General features: G+C 39.0%; 1 protein-coding gene across 3 annotated transcripts in view; it reads right to left on the reverse strand.

Annotated features, from left to right (window-relative positions):
* Positions 1-23,316, reverse strand: part of RGS7 (regulator of G protein signaling 7) — a 572,799-nt gene that overhangs the window by 291,624 nt on the left and 257,859 nt on the right. For all 3 annotated transcript variants that reach the window (XM_064276719.1, XM_010591043.3, XM_010591044.3), the window contains exon 3: positions 16,781-16,877. In XM_064276719.1, coding sequence (XP_064132789.1) covers positions 16,781-16,877 — 97 coding nt within the window. The remainder of the gene's footprint in view (positions 1-16,780; positions 16,878-23,316) is intronic.

The following is a 23,316-nucleotide window of genomic DNA, read 5'->3' on the forward strand; positions in this document are numbered from 1 at the left end:
GTCATGCCTATGATAGATGAAAAAAATTTTACAGTAACATGCCAGTTACAGAAAGGAGTATCTTAGAATTTCAGAAGCATCTTTGAATTACCTAGATAATCTTACAAACCAAAAACCAAACCCAGTGCCATCAAGTCAATTCCAACTTATAACAACCCTATAGGACAGAGGAGAACTGCTGCATGGGGTTTCGAAGGCTGTAAATCTTTATGGAAGCAGATTACCACATCTTTCTCCCATGGAGCAGCTGGTAGGTTCAAACCTCTGACTTTTCAGTTAGCAGTTGAGCACTTAACCATTGTGCCACCAGGGCTCCTAGATAATCTTATAGGCACCACAAAAAATATTCCACATTACTTACTCTTATCATCCTTAAATTGACTCCAAATATGATCAGAGTTAAGTCACATAAGGCACCTTGGAATTTGTTTTCAAAAACATTTAGACGCGTAATATGCACCTAGTAAAACTTGTATTTGCCTAGTCCATATTTATGAAACTTTCTCCTTTTTTCTTTTACTCACGTAGCCACCCATATGACAAGTTTAAGCCTACATTGATTGTGTCTTTGTTACACTGATAAATATTCATAAAACTCTTAAGGACAAGAACAGGCATATTCAAATTCTTTATAAATATACCACCTTATTACTTTTAAAGGCAACTTGATATTTTAAACTCACACATACTTCTCAGTCACTATATATATGACTAAAAATAGCAAGTCATAATGGAGGAATATATACCCTGTTGGAAAACCAATATAATTATGGGTAATTATTTCCTATTCAGAAATGCAAAATGTAACAATTCTTATTTCTATGCAAGTGGAGTAGGTCGATACATATGACTAATTAGGGCTTTTTGTTATCAAATTTGCTAGAGAAATAATATAAGCACGGTGAGAAACAAATGGCTGGAATGGACTCTAGAGAATTAAAGATGCCTTCTGAACTCTAAGATTTGAGGCCAGTCTCACCCACTCAACATAAGGACTATTAGACAACTCTTCTGACCACACATTTTGCTCTTGCTAATTGGTGGCAAGTCATTTGTGTGACAGCATTATTAAAAGTGACCAATTCATCTCTTTCATGCTGATCATATTATTATGAATATGATTAACTGGATAGAAAACAGAGTTTCTGTTTTCATACTTTGAGAACTTATGGAGTATATTTTAGTGTTGTGACCAATGAAGAATGAAATTAAGTTCCAAAAAAAGAGTGGCCTAGAGTCATTTTCTTAATTAGCAACATGTCTGTGATGGAGAACTTTCCCAAGCTAATAAAAGATAAAAGACAGAAAAACAGAAGCACAAGAATGTCTGGCTAGAACTCCTCACTAAATCTGACTATTTCCTTCCCTCTTTTATAATGCTTGGTGACCTGAAAAAGGCACCTGCCTTTTGGACTCCTGAGAATTAATTCAGTAAGTTCAGTCTTCAAACATGTTCAATCTTCAAACTGCCAACAGGCAGTACTACAGACTTTTATGATCTCAGTGGGCTACTTCACATGCATGGCCAAATTCAAGTTTGATGAAGACCTACACCATTTACAAAGAACTGAGAAGAGAGTTCTGGTTTACTTCCTGGTGTGGCTTACACTGGAGACACAGTAAGCGACGAGTCAATCCACTGGAGGAAACAGAATTCACCCAATAGGCGGAGCCTTATTTTCATCATGATCTAGAATAATAGCATTATTCTATGCCCAGAATAGGAGAACATCCAGATAATCTCAAAAATCTTGGCATGTCATACCAGTAAACACGTTCCATTTCAGCTAGGTTAATTTGGAAGCGTTGGGGTGGTGGTGGTGGATATTTCTAGAGATATTATATAAAGTTTGGCCAAACATTGGTTTTAAGCTTACATATTATGATAGCTTCTCCCTCCCACTCTTTTAGAGTGCACAGGTCATGCCTATTTTAAACAAAGCAGATCAGAGAAGAGCTTGGACTTCATGTACTAGCTAGATTGTTCTCTTTCTCAAGACTCAAATAAAGCAATTGGAATCCTTATCCACTGAGATCTAGATCTCAAAACGCAGCACAATGTGATTCCTGATCACTTTCTCAGTCTTGGTGATTCACCTGAACATCTCTCCTATAATCTGCCTCATCTGCTGCTTCAAACCAAATAACACTGGTGACCAGGATCTAAGAACAAGCACGTGTGAAATCGTGACTCTGCTTACCCTTAAGTGTTTCTGTTCCATAACCGGTCCTCTTATTTTCCTATCTACCTTATTTTTTCTTAAACTCCATGACCCTGTCTTGGGCCAGGCCTTCACGTATGTCTAGGCTACTGTCACAGCCTCCATTCTTGTCTCCATCCTCCACAAACTGATATGTGTTCTCTACATTTTTCTCCCTCGAGAAATCTGTTTTAAAAAATTGGTAATGCCATTTCTCTGCTTAAATTTTGTCCAATTTTCACTTCTTTTTTCAGGATAAAATGCTAACTCCTTAACAACTCCTTAACATGTAATCCATTTCCTGCCTTCCTCTCTAGAGTCTTCTTCCCATATTCTCCAAACACCTCTTCTTTGTGCCAAGGTCATTCTGCATTTTTTAAATTTTTTGAGCTCACCATGCTCTTTTACGTCTTTGAGTTTTTGGACAAGTGATTTGCTTTTGTCTGGCTAATTCTGACTCACCCTTTACAGCTAAGGTCAGACTTCACTTTCTCCAAGAAAATTCTCTTGGAGCTTGAGTTAGATTCTACACACTCCTGCAGCACTCTGGTTACTTCTATCATGAGATTATCTCACTTATTTGTCTATCTCCTCACTAGACAGTGATCTTCTCAAGGACAGAGTCCATGTCTTATTTCTCTCTATATGCAGGCTTGGCAAAATGCTCTGAGCACAGCAGCCACTCAAGGCCTATTCAATACATTATTAACAAAATAGGATTCCACAGGACTCAAGGTAGAGGCAGCTCCAGATACTCAGCTCAAAGAAAGAGAAAGGAATGAATGTCTATGTTCCTGTCCATGCAATTCATATGATGAATAAAAATAATCTCATAAATTCCAGACAATTTTTTATTCACTTAAATGTGACTTAAAGGGCAAATAAAATAAAATTAAAAATAAATCAAAGATTAACAAGAACTGTTTTTAAAAGTTCAAATAATCTACATATGTTGACAAAGCCATACACTCATAGTAATGTAACTACTTTCCTAACTCATATGGCTGTGTGTATTTCCTCAAAAAGTTGCAATTATTATTCACCCATCTAATAAGTATTTAATGAGAACCTCCTCCCACATTAGACACTGTTTTTTGTGAGGGGGTTACCAAAATGAGCTCATGAAAACTTCTTGTAGTTTACATTATAGTCTGGAAGATAGACATTAATCAAATACTATTCCTAATAAGTTCATAATTATCAAATAGAATAACAAAGAAAGGAAAGTGGTTTATATAAGAAGAGAAACAGGCCGAAACTTAAGGTGAGTGGGTCTAAATTGGGCAAAGGAAGTGTGGGGAAAAGCATTCCAGACAGAAGAACACATGGTGGAAAGTCCCTATGGCAAGAAGGAGCATGGTCAATTGTTGTTAGATTACACTGAGTTGGTCCTCAACTCATGTCGACCCCATGCACAATGGATTCAGACTGTTGTCATCCATAGCGTTTTCACAGGCTGATGTTTGAAAGTAGATTGCAAGGCCTTTCTTCCTAGCCCATCTTAGCCTGGAAGCTCCACTAAAACTTATTCAGTATCATAGCAACACACAAGCTTCCAATGACAGAAGCGTGGTAGCTGCTCATGAGGTACACTGACCGGGAATCAAACCAAGGTCTCCCACATGGAAGGCGAGAATTCTACCACTGAACCACCAATGCCTCGTGTCACAGTAAATTACAGGAAATAAAAAGAGGTCTCTGTGGCTAGACCAAGAGAGCAAGAGGGAGAGCAGTATGAGATGAGATCTGAAAGGCAGGCAAGGACTGAAGCATGTGTCTGCTTAGAGGCCTTGCTAAGGATCGTGGTCTTAATCCTAAAGAAAGAGGACTTTAACGGATCAGAGTTGCAACTTGAAAATACCACTGTGGCTGCCCCATGGAGAAAGAGAGGATGAGGTCCAGAGTGGATGGGGAGACCAGTTAGGAGTCGATGAAATAGTTAAAGTGAGAGAAGATGACAGCTTGGATTAGAGTAATATAAGGAGAATAAAAAGCCAGTGGATTTCTGTGGCTACTTAGACGAAAAAATTGACAGGACTTGTTGATGGAATACACAAGGGAAGAGGGGGCTACAGAAAGGGAGGACAAGGTGACTGCAGCATTACTAGCATGGGACATTCAAGTGGAAATACTGTAGGAAGGTGAATACCCCGGAGTTCAGAAAAAAGGTCTGGCCTAGAGTTATACCTTTGGGAGGGTGCCCAAAGTTTGTAAGTAACACCATGAGTATTGATGGCATTGCCTAGGGAAAGAATATAGAGTGAGATTTCCTCTAAAATTGTATCGCTCTAGTAACTTGTGAATCGTCTCATTTATCATGTTAACTTCTTGTATCAATCCATTCTCCTCTACATTTTCCCCTTCACTGCATTCTTTGAAGGTTAGCATGTTGAAAGGAAATCTGGGAACCATCAGGCCCAATCTCGAAATTTTAAAGACGAAGATGAAGTGGTTTGCCCAAGGACGTGCAGCAACTTAGAGCTAGAACTGAGGCCAAAGCTCACATTTTTTTGACAGGTACTCTAAAGGGTTTCCAACTGGAGAGAATACACTGGGAGAGGAAAGTATGAATCAAAGTACCCAGAATCCCACAGATTGTGACATGCATTGATTTGTCAAGATGAAACACACAGGCATAGCAAAGGACTATACCCATGGTGTCAATCCACAGTGGTGGGGAGAAAGGGGATGGGTTCTGAATTGGACCAACCTTGGTTTAAATATTAATAACTTGTACAAAATTGGGCAAAACACTTGAACTCTCTGATCCTCCATTTCCTTCCCTATGAAATGAGCTACATAATAACTACCTTGAAGCATAGTAAGAAATACAACTAATGTATTTCAAGCCACTAACCATATAGTTGGTTCCCTAAATTATTAATACTCTCTCCAAAGTTAAAAAAATTATAGATGTCATCAAAATAACAAACTCCTTATTGTAAAGAAGATTAAACGCTACCACAAAAAAAAATCCCAAGCGATGATTCAAACCCATTTGGAACATTAAAATACTGAAGAAGTAATTATTTCTCTCACAGGGACTTAAAATCTATTCATTATATGTTATAATGCACTTAAAGTCTCTAAACCATCTACAATTGTGCATCAACAACAGTCTATGCCCAAATAATGTTCAGTATTATCAGAATGTCATATATTTCCTAGAAATAAAGCACCAAAAAAAACCCTATTTTAATATCTTGTTGTTAAACAACTGAAAATCTATCTTGCCAGTCTTAATTCATTCAAATACGCATGTAACCAGGTTAAATGGTACAGCTGCAAAAGACTATCAGAGATGGACGAAATAGCCTGAAAAATGTAAAATTAATCATTTCCTCTTTTATTCACCTACTTTTGTGTTCCATCTGGATTTGGATCTTTATTCTGATAGCATTCAGTGTTCAAATACAAAGAATTTTCAGCTGATATGAATGTCATAGTTTGTTTTACCAAAGATTTTCTGGTGGGCGGATGAATATACATTGTAAGCTACAGGATATGAATTCTAGTGAAATAGCTCTTCGTGCAGGAATAAGACTTATGGGATTCATTCAGAGGAGGTCCTCAACAAAACCTGCAAATATTATATTTTTAGCTTCATAGTTAGTTTTTTCCAATTTGAAGATACAATTGTGTAAAAATTGCACGAGCGCTTTTACGAAACTATCATGCAGTAATATTTGAACTTCATCTTTCATTTTATCTTGTGATGGAGAGCTTCAGTTCAGAGCCAAGACGTAGCCCCACTTAATGGTGAGAATTCTGGGCAAGAGGACTCCCTGACAAAGAGCAGATACTTTTCAGGCACTTCGCAGGCACTTCTCAGATGCTTCTTCGGGATTTATTCCTTCTCTGCCTCCCAAATATAATTTGAGGCAATTGACAAAATGAATACTCTTCCATTTCTCTCTCTTTCTCTTTCACACAAACATGCACACACATATAATTTAAAACAACAACAACAGTAAAAGACAGACAAAAACTCAATTAGGAGGAAAAAGGAAGGTAGATAATGTCAGTGATGAAGCAGGCAAGATCGAAAAAATACAAATGAAATTAAATTTAGCAACAAGCTTCCTGGCAACTACATACAAAGGAATAGGAAAATACAGGTTATGTGCTTCTTATTTGGAAAAAAAAAGGAAGAAAAAAAAAGCAAATTTCTCTTTAGATACAGTATTTCCTTAGCATTTTATTGTAGAATACATTTATTTCATGGACGGTCCTCTCTTAAGGAACTTAGACAGCATGAAGTAAGTATCTTTGACTCTAACTTTGCAAAAGTTTACAAAATAGTATGCAAATAACGATACATCAGCCTACTCTAAAGGTTTTCATACCCTTATAACAAATTCTAGCGAAGGTATTTCTTTGGGGAATGAAGTACATGAAATTCAAATTGTTAGTGGACAGTCACATTAATAAAGTTCTGCTCCCATAGCTGATTCTTTTTTTCTTTTTTACCCGTACTAACAGAATTGAAGGAGCCCTGTTGGTGCAATGGTTAAGACCTGGCTGCTAACCGGAAGGTCAAGTCAAACTCACCAGTCTCTCTGCAGTAGAAAAGACCTGGTGACCAGCTCCCATAAAGTTTACAGCCTTGGAAGCCCTATGGGGCAGTTCTACTCTGTCCTGTAGGGTGGCTGTGGGTCGGAATCCACTCGATGGCAATAGGTTTGGTTTTTTTGGTTTAAGAGAACTCACCTCAGACCATCACACCAGTTGAAGATTTAGTGCTTACATAATTGTAGTCTATTTCCCTACTAAAGTTAAAGGAATAACCCTTAAAACCCCCAGGATATAGTGACAGCTTGATTAACGTTTATCGAATTAAATAAAAAACTTGAAGGAAAATACAGTTAGCATGCCTCTAAGACTACCAAAAAAACCCCAAACCCACTGCCTTCAAATTGATTCCAACTCATAGACTCCCTAAAGGACAAAGCAGAACTGCCCCGTAGGGTTTCCAAGGCTGTAAATCTTTAGGGAAGCAGACTGCCACATGCTTCTCCCACGAAGCGGCTGATAGGGTTGACCCGCGCCAACCTTTTGATTAGCAGCCGAGTGCTTTTAATGACTGCCAGCACTTTTAAAGACTGCTGGCTGCCTTTACGCCAGTTTTATGGTTTTTATCCATCCCATTCTTAATGAATTAGAATATCTGCAGTTAGGGTTTGGAAATCTGTATTCCTAAGGACCACCTCCCCCCCAGTGAATCTCTCTCAGCCAGTCTCCAGGTCAGCATTTGGTCCAACCCAATGTGTGAGTTTACCTTTTACAATATTTTTATGTGTGTATATATATATATCATGCAGCCATAAAGACTTTGTGTCCGATATGAGTGCCTTCTGTACCTCACTCCGGAAGATAAATTTTTAAAAATATTGGTGTGGGAAAAGTTTGAATAGGAAAGGGAAGGAAAAAACATGGCAAAACAAAAAGTAAATGTTTGTATGGTGGAGCCATGGAGGAGATGAGGAAACTCAAGGGAAGTTCATGCAGGTTGTGGGGCTGTACACTTCAGGACTGAGACAAGGGCTACAAAGCCACCAGGAACCCAGCAGTCTCTGCCTTATCATTTCTGCTTCTCTTTGCTCTGTTTCATTTTTCTCAATCTGCAGGCAGGCTTCCTTTGCTTCTCTCTGCAGATGGTCATTACACATGGCCCAGGTTTACATCACCTCAGTGTCAGACACACACACTCAGCTGAGGCTCTGTGAAACTCAACAAAACCCAGGGGAGAGGGATCTGATGGGTCTAGCTCTAGTCACTGTTCACCATTGATCTCATCCACCAACCCTTGGTCACAAACGACCTACAGGATTGCCTAAGCTACCTCTGGAGTGGGGGAAGCAGTTCTGGGGTGGCGGGGGGGTGTGACTGTATACATTCAAGGACATGGTTTAAGAGATTGGAGTGGAGAGTTTACCCAAAGATTTTTTTCCTTTGGTTATTGGAGCCATAGAAACTAGGAGCCTAAAAAAAAAAAACTCAAAAACAAGTGTTGGACATTTAGCTGGAGAAAAAACATTTATGGGGGAAAAAACTATTAATAGATATATTATCTGTGTAATAGGATTCTTGGACAGGATTCTGGACCTCAGATGTTGTTGGAGGATAATGGGGAGGGGTAGAATTGCATCCTCCTTCTCTCAACACAGCTCTTTGCACTTGAGATAGAGGTAGACATTACTTGGCCTCCATGACATATATTTACCTTTGAAGCATGGCTGCTTCCTGGTAGAGCTGAGTGGTGCTAATTCCTTCACCTAGCTGTTGACAGTTAGGTGTAAAGGGACTAGATTCTTCTTCCTAAATCCTCATCCTTCCCACAGCAAAACAAATAAAAATAAAATCAAAATCACAGACCTAAATGTTAAACACAAAACAATACAACTTCTAGAAGATAACAGAGAAGAAAACCTAGATGACTGGTTTTGGCACTGAGTCTTTAGACACACCAAAAGCATGATACATAAAAGAAAAAATGGAAAGTTAGACTTCATTAAAATCAAAAACTTCTGCTCTGCAAAAGACACTGTTAAGAGAATAAAAAGACAAGCTACAGACTGGGAGAAAATATTTGCATAACACATATCTGATAAATAACTTGTAACCAAGACATACAAAGAACTCTTAAAACTCAACAATAAGAAAATAAACAACCCAATGACAAATTGGGGAAAAGATCTGAATAGACACCATGCCAAAGAAGAGACATAGATGGCAAATCAGCATATGGAAAGAAACTCAACATCATATAAAAAAAAAACTCACTGCCGTTGAGTCGATTCTGACTCATAGAGACCCTATAGGACAGAGTTGAACTGCCCCATGGAGTGTCCAAGGAGCGTCTGGTGGATTCGAACTGCCAACCTTTTTGGTTAGCAGCCGTAACACTTAACCACTACACCACCAGGGTTTCCCAACATCATATGTCATTGGGTAACTGCAAATTAAAACAGCAATGACATAGCACTACATACCTATTAGAATGGTTAAAATGCAAAACACTGACACCAAGCGCTGGCAAGGATGCGGAGCAACAGGAGCTCTGATTCACTGCTGGTGGGAATGCGAAATGGTACCGCCATTTTGGAAGAGTGGGGCAGTTTCTTACAAAGCTAAACATTGACTTACTATATACTATATAAGCCAGCAATTGTGTTTCTAGGTATTTACTGAAATGAGTTGAAAACATGTGCCCATACAAAACCCTGCACGTGAAAAGTTTGTTTATAGGACCTTTACTCATAGTTAACGGAAATTGGAAATAATCAAGATGTCCTTCAACAGATGAATGAACAAAGAAACTGAGGTACCCCATACAATGTAATATTATTCAGCAATAAAAATAAATGAGGTATCAAGCTACAAAAAGGCACGGAGGAATGTTAAATGCATATCGCTTCAGTAGGGATTACACCTCAACATAAAGAAAAAATCCTCACAACTGGACTAATAAGCAACATCATGATAAATGAAAAAAAAAAGATTGAAGTTGTCAAGGATTTCATTTTACTTGGATCCACAATAACACCTATGGAAGCAGCAGTCAAGAAATCAAAAGATGCATTGTACTGGGCAAATCTGCTGCCAAAGACCTCTTTAAAGTGTTGAAAAGCAAAAATGTCACCTTGAGGACTAAGGTGTGCCTAAGCCAAGCCCTGGTGTTTTCAATCCCTGCATATGCATGTGAAAGCTGGACAATGAATAAGAAAGGCCAAAGAAGAACTGACACCTTTGAGTTGTGGTGTTGGTGAAGAATACTAAAATACCATGGACTGCCAAAGGGTCAATATGAATCGGAATCAACTCGACGGCACTGGGTTGCCAAAAGAACGAAGAAATCTTTCTTGGAAGAAGTACAACCAGGATGCTCCTTAGAAGCAAGGATGGCAAGAGCATGTCTCATATACTCTGGATATGTTATCAGGAAGGATCAGTTCCTAGAGAAGGGCATCATGCTTGGTAAAGCAGAAGGTCAGGGAAAAAGAGGAAGACCCTAAATCTGATGGATTGACACAGTGGCTGCAACAATGGGCTCAAACATAGCAAAGATTGTGAGGATGATGCAGGACCGGGTGGCATTTTGTTCTGTCGTACATACGGTGGTTATGAGTCAGAACCAACCTGACAGCACCTAACAACAATAAGGTGAAAAAAGCCAGTCTGAGAGAGCTGCATCCTGTATGATCCCAACTACATAGTATTCTTAAAAAAGCAAAACTATAGAGACGGTAAAAAGATCTGCGGTTGCAAGAGGTAAAAGGGGAGTGGGGAGGAGTGAATAGGTGAAGCACAGACATTTTAAGAGCAGTGAACTAGTGTAATGGCAGACACATTACATTATACAACTGTCAAAAGCCAGAGAACTGTCAACACAAAGAGAGGACCCTAAATGTAAGCTATGGGCTTCAGGTAATAATAATGGATTAAAGTCAGTTCCTCAATTACAAGAAATGTACAGCATTAATGCAAGACGTTAATAATAGGAGAAATTGTAAACGGGGTTGGGGTGTACGAGAATTATCTATACTTTCTGTGTAATTTTTCCAAAAACATAAAAGTACTCTACAAATAAAGTGTATTATTAAAAAAAAATAAGTCCATTAGATGGACTGGGTGGTCTTCATTGAGGCCAGATTGCAGAAAGGACGATCAGACCCCTTGAAAATGTTGCAATGTGAGAAGAGAAAGGAACTGCATAAGCATCTTGGCCTCAGCTCCCAGAGCCCTGGGGAGAACCCAGGAACCCAGTCCAGCCCAGCTGCCCTGCTTCTGAGGGCTTACTTCAGGGCAGTACTTCTTAAAAGTTACTGTTAAAATTGAGGGTCTCATTCAATACATCTAGGTTGGGGGCCAGGTACCACATTTCTAATAAGTTTCCAGGTGATGATACAATTGGCCCATGAACCACAAAGTTTTGCTTTTTGAAAAATATCATATTCAGGTAGTCCCTGACTTATGACAGGGTTCCTTTCTGACAACTCTGATGTAAGTCGGTTCTGACATAAGCAGAAAACCTCATTTTGGGGGGGGGGGGGGGCGGGGGGAAGGATTTCATTATTATTGCCTTTTATTACCAGTATCTTTATAAAGCCAATATTTATTTGTCTATGGGGGTTGGAAACATTACATGTAAACTTATAGATATATTTTAAGACATACATACATAAATAAAAATACATACATCCTTTAAAAAAAAATTAAAAAAACAGACAGTTGTCAGTGCGGTCCGTCGTAACTTGAATACGTTAAGTTGGGGGCTAACCGAAGTTGGAATCATACAGTAGGCAGCTCGTTCAGACTGCCTTCTTTCAGCTTTATGCATTTATGATTCCTATTATGTTGTTTTGTAGCCTGACAGCTCATTAACAAGGCTTCAGGGAACATATGTGGGTAAACTGAAAGAGCTAGATGAACAATTGAGATCCTTTTCCTCCCATGGAACAGGCCATAGTAAGGATAGACTCCCCACAACTATCATACTACCTTCCTCTCACACATCACAGACTTTTCATCACAGCTGGTTTCTGGTTCTACCAAAGGTTAATAAAGTCACCAGACCCCTGTTTCATCAGTAGCTCTATAGGAGAAGGTGAGGCAGGCTCAGGAAGAAGAGGTAGAAGGAGAAGAAGCCAGGTGAGGAAGCGGCAGGTAGCAAGATAGGTCACAAAAGGACGCAAGAATTAACGTTCCCCAGGCACCATCAGAAATATCTGGGAAAGGGAATTCCTAAAAAGGACTGAAAATCCTGTAAGAAAAGTGGAAGGAACTTAAGGCCATTACAATTTAGATATACGTAGTAATACAATGAGGCTGATGAACACTAGACATACCAGTTAAACCTATAGAAAATCATCCAACTGAACTTATAAAGCAGAGAGCTCCTGAAGTACTTCTAGAGAACAAAGAATAAAAACTGCAAACATTAATATGAAAAATGCCATCAATTTTTTTTTGAACAATTGATTGTGTTTTAGGTGAAAGTTTACACAGCAAATTAGTTTCCCACTCAACAATTCATACATAAATTGTTCCTTGACATTGGTTGCTGTCCCTACAGCGTGTCAGCACTCTCCCCATTTCCACCCTGCCTTCCCCAGTTCCATCCCTCCATTTTCCCTGCCTGTCCTTGCCTACTTATCTTTGTTTTTGGGTAAGTGTTGCCTGTGTGGTCTCCTATAGTTGATTGTTCTAAGGAGCACATTCCTCATGGGTGTTAATGTTTATTTTATAACCCAATCTATTATTTGGCTGAAAGGTGACCTCTAAGAGTGGTTTCAGTTCCAGGTTAAAAAGGTATCTTAGGGAGACAGTCTTGGGGGTTCCCCTAGTCTCCACCCCAGTAAGTCTAGTCTTTTTTATGAATTTGAGTTCTGTTCTACACATTTTACATATTTTAACCAGGACCTTCTATTGTGTCCCTAGTCACAGCGGTCATTAGCAGTGGCTGGGCACCATGTAGTTCTTGTGGTCTCAGACTAGAGGAGGCTGTGGTTCATGTGGGCTAATTTGAGTCTTTGGTTCCCTTCACTCTCCTTTGCTCCAGACAGGAAAAGGCCAACAGTTTTATCTTAGATAGCTGCTCAAAAGCTTTTAAGACCCCAGACACTACTCACCAAATTAGGATGTTGAACACTATCTTTATGAACTATGTTATGGCAGTTGATCTAGATATCCCCCGAGACTATGGTCCTTAACCGTCAAACCCAGTAACTCAATCCCACGAGGTGTTTGGATATGTCTAAGAAGTTTCCATAACTGTGCCTTCTATGTGCTCTATTATATATACCAATATATATATAGCACATATGATTATGTACATACAAATGCCCACAACTATAGTTATATATGCACACACATGTACTCCCATCCGCCTTCCCACATCTATACGGCATACATATCTACCTATGTAACCACTCACAACTTTTTGGCTGTTATTGCTGTTGTTGCAGAATTGTATATGTTATAGCATTTAACGTAGTTGTCCTTTATTCTTGTGTAACTCTCAGTGTCTCCATTTATTTACCTTTGTCACTTTGTACAGACTACCCCCATATTGTGTATCGCCCTTCCCTTCACCAGAATTAATGTGTCTACTATCTAGTATTTTTCCCTCCCCCTCCCTCTCACCCTTGGTAACCATCAAAGAACATTGCTTTCTGTGTGTAAAAACTTGAGTTTTTATAAAAGTGGATCATACAATATTTGTCCTTTTGTGATTGACTTATTTTACTCAGTATAATGTCTTCCAGATTCACCCGTGTTATATTTTTCCGATGCATCATTATTCTTTATTGTTGCATAGTATTCCACTACATATACGTACCACTTTCAGTTTATTCATTCATATGACAATGGACGCTTAGGTTGTTTCCATCTTTTTTGCTAATGTGAATAATGCTGCAGTGAACATGAGTGTGCATATATCTATTCAAGTCACTGCTCTAATTTCCCTAGGATATATACCTAGAAGTGGGATTGCTAGATCATAGGTATTTCTATTTTTAGCTTTTTGAGGCCGTGTCATATCATTTTCCATAGTGCTTGTACCATTTTACAATTCCACCAGCAATACATAAGGGTCCCAAACTCCACACAACCTTGTCAGCATTTGCTGTTTTCACTTTTTTGATCATTGCCATTTTTGCAGGGGTCAGGTGGTATCTCATTGTAGTTTTGATTGCATCTCTCTAATGGCTAATGATTGAGAGCATCTCTTCATGTTTTTGTTAGCTGCCTGAATGTCTTCCTTGCTGACATTCAGCAAGTGTTTTGTCATGTCTTTTATCCATTTTTTGACTGGAATATTTGTCTTTTTGTTGTTGAAATGTTGAAGTTTTCTATATATTTTAGAGATAAGATCCTTGTCAGATATGTCATTGCCAAACATTTTTTTCCCAGTTTGTAGGTTCTCTTTTTAATCTTTGGTAAAGTCTTTTGATGAGTATTTAATTTTTAGGAGGTCCCAGTTATCTAGTTGATCTTCGGTTGTTCGTGCATTTTTAGTTATGTCTGATAGTATATTTATACCATAAATTAAGAACCCTAACTTTGTCCCTATGTTATTTTCTAGGAATTTTAGAGTTTCAATTTAACATTTAGGTCTTTGATACATTTTCAATCAGTTTGTATATAGTGTGAGTAGGGATCCTGTTTCATTCTTCTGCAAATGTATATCCAGTTTTGCCAGCACCATTTGTTAAAGAGATTCTCTCTTCCCCATTGAATGGGCTTCAGCCTTTGCTGAAGATCAGCTGTCCATAGCTGGATGGATTTACTTCTGGGATCTCAATTCTGTTCCATTGGTCTATGTGTCTATCATACCAGTAACAGGCTCTTTTGATTACTGTGGCTGTATAGTAAGTTCTGATATTGAGAAGTGTGAGGTCTCCTAGTTTGTTCTCCTTCTTCAGTAATTCTTTAGCTATTTGGGGCCTCTTTCCTTTCCTTTCCTTATAGAGATTAGTTTTTTCCATTTCATTAAAAAATGTTCTTGGGATTTGCTTTAGGACTGCATATAGGTCTTTTTTTGGTTTTTTGCAGCAGTCTTTTGTAGAATTCCTTGTATAAGTCTCTTACGTCCCTGGTTAGATTTATTCCTAGGTATTAGGGGCTATTGTAAATGGTATTGTTTTCTTGATTTCCTTTTCTGAGTTCTCCTTGTAGAACTCAGGAATTTGTTTTGTCGATTTTTTGTTTTGGTTTGTTTTGATATATCAGGGCAGGCAGGGCAGGCATGCTCTGGTGATTGCTCGTCTGGTGTGGGGCAGCTGAGGGTGGGTTGGGTAGGCATGGGTAACCACCTGTTATTGGTCCAGTGGCACAGGGGCGTGTGATGGAGCTCACCAGATAGGTGGGGGCAGTGAGCAGGTTGGGTGTGGTGGGTGAAAAGGAGGGCAGGCATGCTTGGTGCCAGGTGGGCAGGGTGGTAGGGGGTACGGTAGGTGACCAGAGGCACAGCAAGGCTTAGATCTGTCTGGTCATACTTCTGCCCTTAGCTGTACCTAGGCCATGCCCCCAGCATGCCCCAAGGCCCACAGCTGGGGCCTTCATGGTCTCAGGGAGACAGAACATAAATTTATAACTTATTGGTATTCATTTCCTCTAGTTTCTCTAGCTACTTCCAAATAAACCTATGAATTTCCCTATTTCGGATAATGATTCTTTTATTTTTCAGTCAGTGCATCAAAGCAGAACAGGCAACCATCTGGGTAATATTCTCCTTTATCCTCCATACTCAGGTATTCACCAATCCTCATGCTTTTTCCTTTGTATTCCTTCAGCCCCTGGATACCAGAATCTTGGCACCCAAACTATTACTGCAAGAGTCTTATGACTAACACCATGATGATACCCACTACCCATTGCCATCATGTCGATTCCAACTCATAGCAACCCTAGGACAGAGTAGAACTGCTCCATAGGGATTCCAAGCCTATAATCTTTATGGAAGCAAACCACCACATATTTCTCCCTTGGAGCTGCTACAGGGTTTGAACTGCCAACCTTTCAGTTAGTAGACAAGTGCTTAAACTTCACCACCAGGGCTCCCACCATGATAATAGCCTTTCCTTAATGCCAACTCATTCTGAACACTTTTTTTTTTTATTGTGCTCCAAGTGAAAGTTTACAAATCAAGTCAGTGTCTCATACAAAAATTTATATACACCTTGCTATGTACTTCTAGTTGCTCTCCCCCTAATGAAATAGCACACTCCTCCTCTCCGCCCTATATTCCTCATGTCCATTCGACCAGCTCCTGCCCGCCTCGGCCTTCTCGTCTCCCCTCCAGACAGGAGCCGCACACAGTCTCATGTGTCTCCTTAAGCCGAGAAGCTCACTCCTCACCGGCATCATTTTCTGTCTTATAGTCCAGTCCAATCCCAGTCTGAAGAGTTGGATCCTGAACACTTTGATCATAACATTCTCTGCAAAAATTTTAAATGTCTCCATATCTCCCCATATATGAAATCTAAATTCTTTTGGTGGCTTTCAAAGACCTTTGTTATCTGACCTACCTCTATCTAGTCCACCTCATTTCCTTCAATGTCCTGTCTACCCCTCCTCTTCTCTGTAGTTCATCAAGTCCCAGCTCTGCATGCTCAGCAGGGGGTGCCCATGGTCTCAGGCTGATATAACTCCTCCCGGTTCTTCACCCTCAGCTCATTTCTTAAGGAACCATTTCCTGGCTCCTTACTGATTCCTTCACCCTCCTAGCTCCCATATATATTCTATATAGCGTTATCTCATACATTTTCAATCTAGTTTTGTATTGTTTGCTGTTATTTCACATTTGTTCATTATGTTTTTGCCACTAACTGTATGCTCCCTTAGAGTAGAGCCAGGGTTTTATTTGTTTTGTTTTGTTATTTTATGATTACTTCAAGCCTTTTTTCAAGCATCTACCATGATGATGAACATGGCATTGGTAATTTATAAGTAAATAATTAGCTACTGATTAATGAGTTAGAGAGAGAGTTTCAACAGTGGATGCCTGGAATAGATCTTAAACAGTTAAATAAAAGGTGTGGGAGAAAACAGAGATACACTGACAGCAGACTTACCAGAGAAGACACTAGGTATCTTGGAAAGAAAGCTTTTGACCGTACGAATAGGAATTCCATTTTTTTCATCTTGCATGCGTGCTATGACGTCTTCCATCTAAACAACAATAATAATATAATTAAAACCTTTTAAAAGTTGGATTATTTTGAGATAAATAAGTTTCACCTGCTAGTTTTGCCCCACTAAGAATAATGACATATCTTTGTCTTGGTAGAGTTTGTCACATTAACATTTTCAGTTTGGTTAACAGGAGAGGGAGGAAACACAAGAAAAATGGCCATTTCGGGGTCCATTAAGCTACTAATAGGAATTTTATGCTGTGAATATTGCCTCTACCCTGGTTGCATGTTCTTTGTTTATAAAGCCTGAAATGAAAGGGTGTTTATTTTTGAGGTTGTCAGAGACCAACGTCATAGCAAAATTCACACTTCGCTAATGTTATCCTGACTGAACTTAGCGAAAACAACAAAAAAAAATAGAAGCCTTAAAGACATTTGCTTGGAATTCCTCTTGAAGCAATAGAGTTTCTATGGTTTGATTTAATGTTAAATTTCTAAAACCTTTCTAAAAATACAGGACTGATTGCCAGCAGCTGTTGTTTTTCCTGCCTGGGCACTTCACTCAGGTAGAGTATGAAACACACACACACACACACACACACACACACAATGAATATGACACACAGCCTCGTGTTCATTTAGTAGTGGATTCACTGTATCTATCTGTCTGTATCTATCTTATTGGTACACTCCCTTTTGTTTTTGAAAAAGTTCCACAGTTTTGAAGGACTGAGCTTCACAAAGTCTAATGTGGAATTTAGTTCTGAACGTCATTCATTCAAACTATATCTTATATTTATCTCACATGCTGCTTATAAACCACCCTCACACAGAGACACCTACACACTCATATACTCACATACACACATACATTCAAACGTACACACACACACACTCAAAATCCGTTCATTCATTTATGCATTCTACAAATATTTACTGACCACCTACTCTACATCAGACTTACCACTAGACATTGTGGATATGAAAATGAGCATAGCATTGTTCCTGCCCTCAAAAAATTCACAGTCAATAGTGAAAACAATGACGAAATCTGAATAAGGTCTGTGGTTTAGTTAACAGTGTTGTACCAATGTCAATAAATTACCCTATGGCTATATAAGATGTCAGCATCAGAGAACTCTGAGTAAACGGTGTGTGAGAATTTTCTGTACTAGTTCTGCAACTTCTCTCAGTAAGTGTAAAATTATTTCAAAATGAAAAGTTATAAAAATTCACAGGGTAAATTTCCTATCAATGACTTATCAAATTTCCAACAACCCAGTTTCAGAACGATTTTCACCTAAGAAATCTTATTTACTTGGATGAGTTCTACCAGATTTATTAATATGAGAAAATAAACTGGGGATGTGGAAAGAATGGATTTTAAAATCAGGTCTGTATTTGATGCTCGGCTCTTTTAATTATCACCCATGTTACTTTGAGCAAGTGAGGTAACCTCTCTAAGGCTCAGTTTTCTCATCTGTAAAATGGTGATAATAATACTTATAATCCCTTTCAAAGTGTTCTTCTTAGGGTTGAGGTAAGCTAGGGTGAGGTACAGGATTTGAAGATAAAATGGTACACGTAGAGTTAACAATATACATATATGAAGTTTGTTGTTAGTTTCCGTTGACCCCATGGTCATGGTGACCCCACGCACTACAGAAAAATGTTTTCCAATCCTGCACCATCTTCACAATCATTGGTACGCTTGAGTCCATTGTTGTGGCCACTGTGTATCTGGAGTGCCTTCAACCTACAGGGTTCGTCTTCCAGCACTGCATCAGACAACATTCTGTTACGGTTCATAGGGTTTTCATTGGCTAATTTTTAGAAGAAGATCGCCAAGTCTTTCTTCCTAGTCTGTCTTAGCCTGGACACTCTGCTGAAACCTATCCATCATGGGTGACCCTAGTAATATTTGAAATACCACTGGCATAGCTTCCAGCATCATAGCAACAAACAAGCCACTACAGTACAACAAACCGTAAGACGGGTGGTGGATATAAAAAGTAAAAAAAAAAAGTACCACGCCATAAATAATGGATTCAAATGCCCGTGCACACTCCTGGAATTTCTTTTCACCTGGAGGGAGCACCGTTAGCCTGATTTTCCTGGTATCTTTCTGCCTCCTAACTGACTCTACTCCAGGAGAAATGGGCTGACTTAGCTACTAGAAGGGTTGGGAATGAGACATTGGTCTGCAGGACTCACCTCTTCTCTCTCGGCAGCGAGAAAGGTAGTTCGGAACTGGGATTCAGTATTGAAGCTTACTTGGTTATACACTCATTAATAGTAATAGTTTTATCAGCAATCAAGGTGATATTGTGGCCACCCCCCGCCGCCTTCCCTTTTTCAATTTGTTCAAATATAGATAAGAAAGAGATGCTTTTTATTGGGCCCCCAATAGGTCTTGACATTATCCACTTACCCCACTTCTTTTTATTTAATAATCTCATCCAAGTGTAGAAATACATACACAGATACACTCTTATGAATTTTTATTTGGTTACTGTTTGTCCTTTCCCTCACCTGACACAATGTTCAGACATGAGGAATAAGCTGCTTTGCCCTACTGAGTATCAGCCTCTAAGCCCTTGTATTATCTACTTAAGGGTTTAAACCAGGCCGGATTAGATGGACACAGAAACCTCTTGGACTGACACTTTAAGTACCTCAGCACCCAGGTACAAGGTGCCGGTTACTCCGGGTAGGGGCTGAATTCAAGTGCGCAGCTGTGAACACAGGTTTCCTCTGCAAAGTCACGTCGCCTCTCAGTTTATCGGACTAGGAGCCTAGAAACCAGCAATGAGAATTTCTAAGGTGACCTCTATGGTTGTATTTCAAAAATCTTTAACTGTTCTAACCCATAATCTCCAGAAAAGAAAAAAAAAAGTTAAAATTCTTGTAAAAATAGGAGTTTGTTCAGACAATAATAGTTACATGAAAATGTGAACAGGGAAATGCATTTAACTGTTTTGATCTTTATTGAGATGTAGTTTATCCAAGAACTTAAAATGAGCAAAAAAAGAAGGAAATAGATAAATAAAATAAAAGCTAATCTCCAACCCCCCATCAAAAAACCCTGCTTTCTAAAAGCTAAAATTGGTCACAAAGACCACCTATAAAAACACATCCATCTTATCCCCTGAAGTTCCCCTAAGCATCCTATGAGTTGATTTTTATATTAAGTGTGGTTTTAACACATTTATTATCTGTTTCCCAATATTAATTTTTTCTTCTACTTAAATTAAAAAGTTGCTGTCAAGTTGATTCCAATTCATGATGACTCCATGTGTGTCAGAGTAGAAATGTGCTCTATAGGGTGTAATCTTCAGACAATACAAATCTTATAAAAGGAGTCCCTGGGAGGCACAAACATTAAGTGCTCATCTACTAGCTGAGAGGTTGGTAGTTTGAACCCACCCAAAGGCACCTCAGAAGACAGCCCTGGTGACCTGCTTCCAAAAGCTCACAGCATTGAAAACCATATGGAGCAGTTTTACTCTGTACACATGGGATCGCCATAAATTGGAACTGGACTTGACAGCAACTAATGACAACAATCCTACAGAAGTAGATCACCAAGCCTTTCTTCTGCTGGATGGATTCAAACTGCCAACCTTCCAGTTAATGACCAACCTCATACTGGCTATACTACCCAGGGGCCTTTTAGCAATAGTAAATTGGATGAGAAGGGAAATCCTAACAGTCGGCAAACTAAAGGAGCAAGCCAGATAGTAACAGGGATGAGAAGAACTACACAAAGTCATAGCAGTAAGTATTAAAACTCTTTGGAACGTTTCAGTTTAAGACCATCTTCAGTTTAGATACTTCAAGCATCTCAAAAGCAGATATATACGAGGGGAAGTCAAAAAGTATTGCCACTAGGGTTCCAGACATGCATGGTTTTATCTCAAATAAAATGTGTTTAAAATAAGTCTCTGCTATCAGTGGATGGCTACAGGTAAGTTCTCTCAGTAAGATGCTTGTCTCAGCCTCGTTAGGGTGCCTTCAAAAAAAAAAAAAAGGGATACTTTTTGCTGTAAGGAAAAAAATGATTTTGAGGTCAGGGCTAATACCAAATTTTTAACAAACCTCAAATGGACATCTTCCCAAATCATTGAAGCTTTGCAACAAGTTTATGGGAATGCTGCCCCACCTAAAACAACTGTTTTTAGGTGGATCAAGCATTTTAAGGAAGGTCAGGAAGACCTCAAAGATGAGCTAAGAGAGGAAAGACTGTTCAGAAGGCTATGGTGACTGTTTTGGGGGACTCCAAAGGGGCAATCTTCATAAATTTTTTTTTACAGGACACAGAACAATCACAAGCGCTTACTGTGAAGAAGCTTTAAGAAAACGGAAAACTGCATTGGTGAGAAAAAGGCCAGAAAAGTTGCACTCAGGGTTTTTTTTTTTTTTCTCCATCACAGCAATGTACCTGATCATTCTTCAAGGGTAGCAAGGGCTGCCTTAAGAGAATTTCATTAGGAAACCTATATCATCCACCCTACAGCCCTGATCTTGCCCCTTCAGTCTTCTTTTTGTTCCCTAAACTCACAGAACATTTAAAAGGAACACAATTTGAGTTCCTCGAGGCTGCTCAAACTGCCAGAGTGTAGACAGAATTCTTCAGGGAAGGGTTAAAGAGATGGAAACACCACCTTCAGAAGTGTACAGACCTAGATGGAGGATATATCAGAAAAAAATAGCTTCACATTTTGATAGTTTTGTTTAATAAAGGTTTCTGTGATTTTGCAGCAATATTTTTGACTTACCTTCATATATATTTCTTCATATATACACATACACATACATACATAGGGAGTATATATAACAGATTTATAAATGTGTGTATATATCTATATATATATTCATATGGAAGCCATTGAGTTATGAAGGGTTAGACTGTGTTTTCACTCTCTGCCTGTTTAGGCAGGTGAGGGAAATGATAAGCATAGGATAACAAAACACTAGACTATAGACGGGAAACCTGGACATGCCTTGGGACTGTGAGGTTCTCTCTGGAGCTTATTTTCTTTGCCTTTAAAATAAGAGATTAGAAGCAAGTGATGCGTAACATTTCTTCTAGCTACAAAATTATTGAAGTCCACGGAAATAATCATCAGTGTTCAACTGGGTAAACTTCACTTTCTTAAGTCAAAGAGCCAATTCCCTGCCAGATACAAACAGATGAGCCTAATAAACTAAACACCGCCTTCTTACAAATATATTTGTTTCTAACTGTCAGCATATTGTCATTTCAATGAAAATAGTGGCGTACTTAAGAGAATGCATTTGGGCCAGACAGAGCTGAGTTTGAATCCTGGCTGTCCCACTTGCAGGCTGTATAAACAGGTGAGCTACTTTATCACTCTAAGACCCAGTTTTCTCATCTGTAAAATGGAGATAATAACAATAGCACACATTTATGACAGGTGAAGATTAAAGAAGCAATGCTAATTAACTGCTTACCACAATGCCATCACCATCAACAACATAATTTTTTCCCCTCATCACTATATTAGGGAGCCACAAGCTCTTTCTTTGGGTGTTTACAATTCAACTGACAAAGACAGCAGTGGTCAATTGCCAAATATATACCAAAACAAAAAAACCAAACCTGTGGCTGTTGAGTCAATTCCGACTCATAGACGCCCTATAGGACAGAGTAGAACTGCCCCATAGGGTTTGAACTGCTAATCTTTTGGTTAGCAGCCATAGCTCTTAGCCACTACACTACCAGGGCTCCAAATATATACTTTTTATTAAATATATACTAGAAGCAATAAATGGTTAATCAGGAAGTAGACATAGATACCTATTCACAAGCTCTATTTTTTTTTTTTTATAAGACTGTACTGTGTTGGCCTTTTTAAGACTCCATTAGGAGAAGTGTCAGGAAGAATATTTGTGCATATAAGCAAGAACTATGTAAACTATTAGAGAAGCTGGACTATACAAGGAAGAATGCTGCATCAGGATTGGAGGAAGACTCATTTACAGCCTGCAATATGCAGATGACACAACCTTACTTGCAGAAAGGGAAGAGCACTTGAAGCACTTACCGAGGAAGATCAAAGACTACCGCCTTCAGTATGGATTACACCTCAACATACAGAAAACAAAAATCCTCACAAGTGGACCAGTAAGCAACATCATGATAAATGGAGAAAAGACTGAAGTTGACAAGGACTTCATTTTACCTGCATCCACAGTCAATGTCCAAGCAGCAGTCAAGAAATCAAATGACATACTACAATGGGCAAATCTGCTACAAAAGACCTCTTTAAAGTGTTAAAAAGCAAAGACCTCCCTTTTAGGACTAAGGTGTGCCTGGCCCAAGCCATGGTATTTTCAGTCACCTCATATGCATGGGAAAGTTGGACAAGGAAACAGGAAGACCGGAGAAAAATTGATGCTTTTGAATTACAGTGTTGGTGAAGAATATACCATGGACTGCAAGAAGAATTAAC

This window comes from Loxodonta africana, chromosome 25 (assembly GCF_030014295.1).
Source record: "Loxodonta africana isolate mLoxAfr1 chromosome 25, mLoxAfr1.hap2, whole genome shotgun sequence".
Classification (NCBI taxonomy): Eukaryota; Metazoa; Chordata; class Mammalia; order Proboscidea; family Elephantidae; genus Loxodonta; species Loxodonta africana.